Consider the following 10,057-nt stretch of genomic DNA (forward strand, 5'->3'; position numbering starts at 1 on the left):
TGTCTCCAACAAATTATCCAACTTAAAAAGGAACATAAAAACATTAGAATGTTGTCGATTGCTTGATGCAACAAATGCATGAATTTGGACATCACACTGATATATAGATCAAGAAACTAGGAGAAAAATTCATGATCATTGATGGTTTCAATGATTGCATGTTCAAGATTACTCTAATATTCACATGCAAAAACCCCTTCTTCACTGAAATATGCAACCTACCTACTCCGGAAAATGATTTTGTTTTTGCCCATGACTGTGAAACTGATCTAGAGAGATAGATGCACATCAAGCACATCAATCAAGCTTAACATATCATAAAACCCTTTTAGGTATGCAAATGAGAAAGACACAACTATATACATTGAGAGACCACCTACATATCTCAGTAGAATGGCTCAAAAAGGTCATGAAGTACTTGATAAGTAACAGCAGAAAGGGATTTGTGATAGCACTGACATATTGGCAAAGTGTATCAATCACTACATTGCTGCTAAAATCTTTACATATTTAAAGCTATCTGAGGAGCAAGATTGTTTTGTCTCATCTCACACACAGATTCAAGACAAAATATCTTACTATGGTACTTATCAACATCAAGTAACTCATTTCAGAAACCCTAGTTCAGTCACATTGATCAAGATTACAAAATCCAGGATGTTGTTACTCTGATGAAACAAGCCAAGGATGTAAACTATGGACAATAGCAATCAGCAATATTGGGAGATGCTCCCACATATCTTAGGCATCACACATACAGATTAACACCTGCAAATGCAACATCAATATGACATAATAACTAGTCACCTTTACCAATAGATTAACATTGTAAATTTAGGATGAACCACACACATGCAAAAAACCAAGCATACTATAGTTTTTTTTGAAGCAATATAAACCTTACTTTTACCTCAAAATAAAAGAAAAAACATAAGGAAAGAAACCTATCTTCTTTTATGCAACAATTCATGTACATAAAGAGAATATATTTGTAGCCTGTCGACAAAAGCACAAAAGCATTCAATTATCAGTGTCTCCTCAGAGAGTATGTCAGACTAATGTACAGCTAAATGCATACTAATAAAAGAACTTGCTCTACCTAACTTAGTTCTTATGGGAATTAACTCCACAAACCCAAACAAAATCTGTAATATTATTGCCTTCAACTATCCATGTCTCGTTGTCCCTCAGAAATAACTATCAATGTCTTATAACGCCACCACAATATCAAATTCCGATTCACGTACAAAGACACAACAAAAGGAACAAAATAGGGACAATTATTGACCACGAAAAAGAACGTTGGATATGATATAATACACCCGATGGCTACCATGAGATCCTAAATTTGAGCGATCCAAAGCAGGATACAGCTGCATCTTCTTCATTCAAAGAGTAGTGGTGTGGTGATGGTGTCTTAGAAAACTGGGAGAGGGTTTGTGCGTGGGGAGACCCTAACCCGGCTCGCATGACCGACTGCTTCCCGGTCAAACGGGTGTCGTGACGTGGGGGTGGGGCCAGGGCTGGCGTGGAGCTGCACGAGGGGCTGGGGGCCAAGGAGCACGTGAGCCCCACCACCACATGGCGTGTTGCTGACCACCTCCGTGGGGAAGGGGTTTTGGTCAGAATCTGACTGTGTCCGGGATACGTGATCTTGTCGGCTTGGTCTTTCGTCTTGGTTTGCCCTACTCCTACTCGGAGGACGGACGCCTCGTTTCCCAACTTTGTCCATCGATCACATCCGCGTATCCTAATGACTGACAACTGCGTCTCATCAACGGTTTCCTTACAAGCTTTCATCAAAGAGGTTGTTGTTCCCGTTTTAGATCTTGTAGCTCCATTAGATGATGTCCATGCAGATTTTATTAGGCAATCTTTTGATCAACCACCTAAGATGGAAGACTGGAATCGACTTGAATCCCTTCTTTCCAGTGATCTTCGAAAGAAAAAACGAAAGTAATCTTCGAGCAAGCACCATGCATGCGCTACGATGGTGTTCGTCGAGCTAACTTGGGCTCGAGTCTATATATCAAGGCATGGAAACAACTGTTAACCCCAACTTCTTTGATTTGCAAGTATAAGAGTGAAGTTTTACTTAGAGATCGATCGAGAGAATGAAGAGTTCCAAGAAATAGAGCGTAGAGTGCTTAATTATCGATGGTCGAGGCATGGATAAAGAAGTAAAATTGCAGAGAGCATGCAAGAGGGGACAATTCGTCACCACCCATAGCTTTTTGTTTGGATGAGCATGCGGTTGGCTCTAATTAATTCATTCAGCAGCTTGTGAGTGAAGACCCTTAGTTGGTAAGAGCTTCACCAACACATTCCACCCCCCACCAAAAGACTTAAATCTTAGCCTTCTCATCACAGTGCGGAGAAGACGACTCTTTGGCGCTTTTCCTCTGCAGGAGCTGCCGTGCGTTTCTCCTTGACCGGCATCTTCTTCATCTCCCACCTTTAGGTAGTAATTGCTGGTCGTAAAGCGCATAGCTCGTTTCCATCCTCCCTCTTCGTGGCTTCCTTCCCTTCGCTATGTATGTATGGGAGGAAACCATCATCGATCATCTAGCTTGAGTATTAGAAGCATAACATCTTTGTGCTTTCCAGTGTGTTTAAGGGCTGAAGTGCCGTCTGCTGGAGGGAGATAGACATGGAAGGAGGAGCGGTCAAGGAGGAAGAACAGTTGCCTCCCGGCTTTAGGTTCCATCCCACTGATGAAGAGCTAATCACTCACTATCTCACCAACAAGATCACCGAGGCAGATTTCGGTGCAAGAGCCATCGCAGATGTCGATCTCAATAAGTGCGAACCATGGGATCTCCCAGGTAAAATCCAATTCTCAGTTAGTTCTAACATGCGCTCTTTTCTTACCTAAGTAAAAGGATGATCCTATAAGAGGAATGATCATGTGATTAGAATCACAAATAAGCAGATATGCTACAGTATTTCTGATTAGTAACTCATCGTGTCATCATACTCGACCTTCGATTTGACATACTTGGGTTTGCTAAAGTTCTACTTTGGGTTCTTTATGTATCAAGATCAAGTGCAACACGTCCAAGCCAAAAATTTGCCCATCTTTCTGCATGAATTGCCTGTAAGAGGATAGTCTCCTCTTTCATCTTGCGATCTGCTGTACATATGTTGGAAAGGGAGGGATGTGCAACCTTTATTTACCCTAACAGGTCAAGGATATCTTATGTTCTTAGAAGTTGATAGCAAGCTAAGAATGAGTAGGTTTCTCTTTTCTTTCTTCCGTCTTCTAGTTATAGCCTTGAGATGCAGTTGATGAGTATAGACACAGCAATTAACCCTCCAAGCCTGTCAACAGGGAAAGCCAAGATGGGAGAGAAGGAATGGTATTTCTTCAGCTTGCGCGACCGGAAATACCCGACCGGAGTCCGAACCAATCGAGCCACCAACGCCGGCTACTGGAAGACAACCGGGAAGGACAAGGAGATCTTCAACAGCGACACGTCGGAGCTGGTGGGGATGAAGAAGACACTGGTCTTCTACAAAGGCAGGGCTCCGAGAGGGGAGAAGACTAACTGGGTCATGCATGAGTACCGCCTTCATTCTAAATCTGCCTTAAGAGGCAACAAGGTAACACTATCAACTATCATATGCATGTTTCGATTAGGGTTTGCCGAATGTTGCGTTGTCTTATTTCTTTGGATGATTCTTACTTCGGATCCTATAAATAACTGTTACTGCAACAAGATGAAGCTTGTTTATGCTGTCATATCAAGCGAACAAGGAAGTCTCATAATAATATCCAAGCCAGAAGTTGCAACAGTTTGATCTTTGTTAGATGCAGCATTTGCATCATGCAACGTGATCACGCATCTGTTGTCCTTCGTGTGACAGGATGAATGGGTCGTGTGCCGTGTCTTCATGAAGAGTTCCGGCGGGAAGAAGTGTGCCACGAACCAGCCGCGGCTCAACCCCTACCACGTCCCCATGATACCTTCTCTGGTCCAGAACGATCCGTTCCACTTCGGCGCGGCTCGGAGCTATCTCTCCAACGCCGAGTTGATGGAGCTCTCGAGGTTCTCCAGAGGCGCCCATGGATTCAACCTGCCAATCCAGCCGCAGTTCAACCTTCCCGGAGGAGCCTTCACTCTTGCCGGTCTGAACCTAAACCTCGGAGCTCCTACGCCGCCGCCACTGCAAACAGCTCTGCGCACGATGACAGTCCCTTTAACGCAGCCGCTGGGGGTGGCTGAGCCGCCTTCCTCGGTGCTGGCCAACGGGGTTATCGGAGCCATGGGTGAAGGGTTTAGCACCGATGTAAACTCCACGATCGCCGGCACGAGATACCACAATGTGGACTCTTGCATGGAGCTCGAAGGTTACTGGCCTGCGTACTGAAGGAGAGGGATCCTGCTGCTGCTGCTGGACTTTAGATTTATTGCATTAGATGTACCCTTTAAGTTTCTTGTAAGCTTTCATGTTCTTCTTCTTCTTCTTCGCTTTTCCAAATGGTAGTTGGAGAAACTCGATGGATTTAGTTTCTTGTCTTAGTGCAACTCCTTACGGTAAGCAAATGGATTTTTACTTGTGTGTGAAGATACACAGGAACGCATAGGCAGACAGTGGACAAGAGTGGGTCAAATTAGAGAGGGAGTAGTGCTGCTGATTTCATGGGAACATGCGGCAAGCTTCCTTGAATTAGATGTCAAGTGAACCCTAGCTAACAGTACATTAGGGTAACATGCTTGTAGTTAGTACTGCTGATATTGCAGTTTCAGTCTTTCCTTTCTTCTTCCTTTTAATTATTCTGGTGCAGGAAAAGGAGAGTAGGCGCCACATAAAATATTAGTAATATGATACAATGAGTACATGAAGAAAGACAGGGAAAGAAATGAAAAAGGAAGAAATCCAGGAGAGATCACAGAGTTTGCCTTCAACATCAACATGCTGTGATGCAGAATAGTGGCATAGGAAACCCATGTGGCAGAATAGATAGCTGTATAGGTAGTGAAGACAATACTGAATTGATCAGTATTAATCTACCTCCTAATGAGAGTAATATTTTTCTTTTGTTGGGTAATCCAACAAAAGAATTGTAATTTCTAGCAGGGAGAGTGGTTAAATAGTTCCAAGAACAGAATTGTATGTATCAAATGACTGTTTTTTAACCTATTTTACTTAGCATTTAGTATTTATTGATTTTTGTAGTAGTAGTAGTGAATATGCTTACATATTTGAGGATACGGGAGTGCAGATCCAATCAGGGACAATGAAATCCAAAATTAAATAGCTGAAACATTTGGGCATATCAAGAGGTTGGATCATGTTAGAACATTTGACTACATTAACGAAAAATAAAGCTTTGACCCTAATTTAGCATGATTAGGGGTCTACATAATCTGTAAACGTTCAGAAAATCCACAAAGAAGATTAAGGATTAACCAAATGCCAAACAAGAGAAGCAGCTTCAGAACTTAGTAAGAAAATAAATTGTTTAAACTTACTATGAAAGAAAATGGTCCAAAACTTACCACCAAAAATAGATGGTTTGACAATTACTTGGAAAGAAAAAGGCAAAGTTAGATATCAAGTTAGGAGAGAAGGCGCTCTTTAGATAATATCAGCAACATTGGAAGGCAGCTCATTTATCACCACATTGTAGAACCTCTGGATATCAAGTAACATTCTGTCGTCATCACGAGTGACAAAGTTTATTGCAGTACCCTTCCTTCCAAACCGTCCACTTCGTCCGATTCGATGGAGATAGTTCTCTGGTTGGGTTGGTAAATCATAGTTTACCACGAGTGAGACTTGCTGGACATCGATACCACGAGCAAGAAGATCGGTGGTGATGAGAACACGAGAGGATCCAGAACGGAATTCACGCATTATAATGTCCCTAGTGTTCTGATCCATGTCACCATGAGTTGATGAGACCGTGTGATCCCTGCTTCTCATCTTGTCAGTGAGCCAATCTACCTTGCGTCGGGTATTAACAAAGATAACACTTTGTGTGATGCCCATTGTTTCATAGATGTCACAAAGAGTATCAAGCTTCCACTCTTCCTTGTCGACGTTGACGTAGAACTGCATAATACCCTCTAGGGTAAGTTCATCTCTCTTCACAAGGATTCTAACTGGTTTGTTCATGAATTTTCTGGTTATCTCAAGGGCTTCAGGTGGCATGGTGGCAGAGAAGATGCCAACTTGAATTTTCTGAGGAAGTAGCTGGAAGATGTCGTAAATCTGAAATAATACAACAATTGTCAAATTTATAGGCAAAAGTTACTTCAGACTCACGAGACTTAATTGGATGAAAGGGAGACAAAAAGTTACAGGTGAACAAGCTAGAAAAGTGCATTTTAAGGCACATACTCGAGATCCACAGGCACAAGCAATATGTGGGCCATAGTTATTAGATTTTTAGCATCTTCACAACATTACCCAACAGTTCTTAGCAATGAAAAACAAGAAGCAAAGCACAATCAAATTGAAAACTCCAAGGAAATTGTATATTTTGCATGGACAGAGTAAAAAAAGTCATTGTGATATAAGCAATCCCAAACTTTGTATCACATCAAAGAGCTAAGTAGACAGATAGTAGCATGCAACAGGAAAAAAAATTAATTCTCACATTAAAAGTCAAAGTAGATGATGAATACTGATTGTGGTAACAGAAGATTTGTATACTATAACTCATTATGGGTCTTCTTTTTCCTACTGGTAGTACAAACAACTGGATCAGAATAGAGACAGGTTTTGAACTCATTTCATTGTAGCATGAATCAGGAACAAACAGTAACTAGATAATTCTACTTGTAACCTCACCATTGACATGAAAAAATCGTAATCCATTTTATCATATTGCAAATATCAAGTATATACGAGAGGATTAAGGCAAGATATCTATGCCATGTAAACAACATCAGTCTGAATTCTCAAAAAATTAAAAATTCTGGTTTAGCCATTTCACAGACACTCTGTCGGCCTTTTTTTTCTTTTGTCAGACATATGTTCAAAATAATGTGTATCAAGTAATGCTGGAAGTTTAAGAATCATTGTTCCAGACAGTTGTATTCTCAAATTTTAGCCTACAGGATGAAAATAATTTTATGTTGGAATCATACTGCCAAATCCAAAATTCTTGCTGTTAATTTTATTTCTAGTTAAAAGATTGTTGTTTCTAGGATTCTAAAGATGAGAACATGTAGCAAGATTCAATAACACAATGGACATCATTCGAGAAGTTGATGGCTTAGTAGGAAAATAAAATTTCAAGGCAATAATAGAAAATATCAGACAAAAGGGGGAAGATGGATAATTGGAAGACTGGGGGAAGATGTACAATGACACAATCTTATAATTACATCAGAGAAGGAGCTGCAATCTTATAATTGGAAGATTGGGGGAAGATGTACAATGATGCCCAAAGGCAAAATGGAGTAATTGATTCATACCACTAAATAAACAATAGCTGAAAAGAAATGATAATCTAAAAGTTACAGAATATCAGACAAAAGGGGTCAGCTTTGCAGAAAAGCAAAAAACAAACACAAACAGCTTCAAGGCAATAAGAGTTAGTAAATTTGATATAAGCATACCAAAATATATAACTGATCCAAAAACAATTAGATTCTCTGTTAAGTTAATCAGAAGTTTAAGCTGATAAATTTGATGCTTCCCAAAATGAAGCACAAAATATCAAGATGGAAACTTTTGATTTTGAGTTGTCAAGTTATAATTTATTGCAAACAAGACACCACAAAATTATAGGGCAGAAACTAGTATAAGATATGTTTAGGTTGGTCAACAGATAAATAGTTGGATTTGTAGCAGGAAGTCACTGACAGTGCTCAGTCCAACCCATGTGATCCTGAAGCGCATTAATATAAAACGTAGTGATCCTGAGTAAGAACTCTAATCATAAATGAAACATGCAATTTCAAGTTTATGAAAAACACATTCATGCTTGCAATCATAATATATATAATATCACCAGAAAAATTTATGATACAATAATAAAAAAGATCAAGATTTGCTTCATAACAAATATAATCAAGTTGTTAAATCAACATGGGCAATGATCACGGAGGATACCTGGTCCTTGAAACCACGTGAGAGCATTTCATCCGCCTCATCCAACACAAACATTTTGATGTAGTCAGGTAGAAGGGACTGCCTCCTCAACATATCAAACACACGACCTGGAGTACCAACCACGACATGGACGCCACTCGAAAGAATTCGTTGATCCTCACGGACACTAGTTCCCCCAACACATGCATGAACCTTAACACCTAGATAGTCACCGAGTGCCCGCATAACCTTCTCGATTTGTTGTGCTAGTTCTCTAGTAGGACCAAGAACCAAAGCCTGGCATTTAACCAAACCATAATCAAGCTGCTGCAGGACTCCAGAACAAAAAGTTGCAGTTTTTCCTGTTCCTGACTGTGCTTGCTGAATCACATCTAATCCCTTACAGAAAGGAACTATTCCTCTTTGCTGAATTGCAGAGGGTTTCTCAAAACCTATAAAGAACAATGTTCAAAGTCTGACCCCAAACAATAATTATAACATAACTGAGTAACTAGAAAATGTTGTCATAGTTACTTACCATATGCATAGATGCCTCTGAGAAGATTTTCCTGGAGCCCCATTTCATCGAAACTTTCATGAACCCCATCATACGAGGTAAAGAAATCTTGTCCGTCCGCATTAAGCCTGTATTAGCCATATGAAAGCAAACAACAAAATGTACAATGATCACTTATGGGAAAAACTATAAAATACAGAAAAATAGCAAGAGAGAAGGGTAAAGGTGGCGTACAGATCATTCATTTTAGCATCATATTGATGAGCATCAAATTGTGATCCTTCCGGTGCAAGTCCAGCCATATCTGCAAAAAAGGGAACAAAAATATAGTACAAACTCGTGACCAAAGTGGAGATTAGACTATCACACTATTCATAAATTAATGAAAGAAACTACCAAGTTGGCTGTATCTAATAACATATAAGACACCAAAAAGAAATAAGAATGAAACGGAACACAATAATGAAAAGACAGATCCATGTATTGACTTTTTCATTAGGGTTACTTGTCGCTTGGACAAATACGGGAATATTATGGATGAAAGGCAAAGAAGTACCAAAGTTCATATAACAAAAAGTAGTAGAATAAAGAACCCAAAAAAATCGTATGGATAAGGGTGACAAACTATGAATAAATCCCAAAGGTCATGGAGGGAAAGACTAATCTCACAAATTAGGCTGTAAGGAAAAATTCAAGACTTTGACTTCAAAACAAAGAATTTGGGTTATGACAACCAAAACTAAGAACAAAACAAATCCCAAAAAAAATCAAGAAAACAGTATTGTTGCAGTTTCACCTGTCACTTGAGAATATAAAAGCAATATATAACACATTTCACCTAAATCAACAACTAAATCCAAAAAGATCAGGAAAGACAACGCGATGTCGGGAAGTGAAATACGATTCAAATGGAACAGTACAAGACAGACATCAACAAACACGTTGAAAGATCGAATTCACCTGCTCGCAGGATGGAGAAAGCGACGAGAACGAAACGGGGCCTCGGTAGATGAACCCGAGATTGAGCTCGGATTCACCGGCGACAGCCCACTCGCTACTCTCGCTTTATGCGCGAGTGGTAATCTCCATATCGAAAAAGGAGACGAATCGGCGGGTTTTTTTAGGGTATTCCTTCGGACCAAGAGCAATCCGGCCGGATTAATTCGGCTCAGTCGGGCCCAAAATGGGCGGGCCGTATCGAATTCGGCTTGACCGAGTCGAATCGGCCTGTTCGAGATTGCCAAGGGTTTCTTTGGAACCAAGAGCGATCGGCCCGGCCGAACCGGAGTCCGGTTTTTTCCGGCCTATGTGATATGTGTAATTTAAAGGCCTTGTTTTATTGTAGGAAAATTCTTCTTCTTTTACATTAGAGGAAATATTACTAACAAAGAGTTTAAAGATGTGTTCATGATACAATCATTACAAGTTGATTACCACTTTGTGTTCTTATTAGTGAAGTTGTTCCAAAATAATTGATAGAAATGACAAAAA

At 40.1% G+C, this 10,057-nt stretch overlaps 2 protein-coding genes across 3 annotated transcripts; one reads left to right on the forward strand and one right to left on the reverse strand.

Annotated features, from left to right (window-relative positions):
• The first annotated feature begins 2,302 nt into the window (after positions 1-2,302).
• On the forward strand, positions 2,303-4,516 carry LOC135679213 (NAC domain-containing protein 92-like). 2 transcript variants are annotated; one of them, XM_065192707.1, is made up of 4 exons: positions 2,303-2,461; positions 2,608-2,825; positions 3,332-3,603; positions 3,868-4,516. In XM_065192707.1, exons 2-4 carry the CDS (start codon positions 2,651-2,653, stop codon positions 4,369-4,371), a joined length of 951 nt encoding a protein of 316 aa, XP_065048779.1. In that variant the 5' UTR covers positions 2,303-2,461; positions 2,608-2,650; the 3' UTR covers positions 4,372-4,516. The 2 variants fall into 2 exon arrangements, with proteins under 2 accessions (XP_065048779.1, XP_065048780.1); XM_065192708.1 differs by having other exon boundaries at positions 2,382-2,534.
• An 874-nt stretch (positions 4,517-5,390) lies between these two features.
• Positions 5,391-9,681, reverse strand: LOC135679214 (eukaryotic initiation factor 4A-9-like). The gene is made up of 5 exons (XM_065192709.1): positions 9,527-9,681; positions 8,801-8,870; positions 8,588-8,694; positions 8,071-8,501; positions 5,391-6,219 (listed from the first exon to the last, which is right to left on the reverse strand). The coding sequence occupies exons 2-5, from the start codon at positions 8,866-8,868 to the stop codon at positions 5,584-5,586; spliced, it is 1,242 nt and encodes a 413-aa protein (XP_065048781.1). The 5' UTR covers positions 8,869-8,870; positions 9,527-9,681; the 3' UTR covers positions 5,391-5,583.
• Between the last annotated feature and the right edge of the window lie 376 nt (positions 9,682-10,057).

Source organism: Musa acuminata, chromosome BXJ1-7, assembly GCF_036884655.1.
Source record: "Musa acuminata AAA Group cultivar baxijiao chromosome BXJ1-7, Cavendish_Baxijiao_AAA, whole genome shotgun sequence".
Taxonomy (NCBI): Eukaryota; Viridiplantae; Streptophyta; class Magnoliopsida; order Zingiberales; family Musaceae; genus Musa; species Musa acuminata.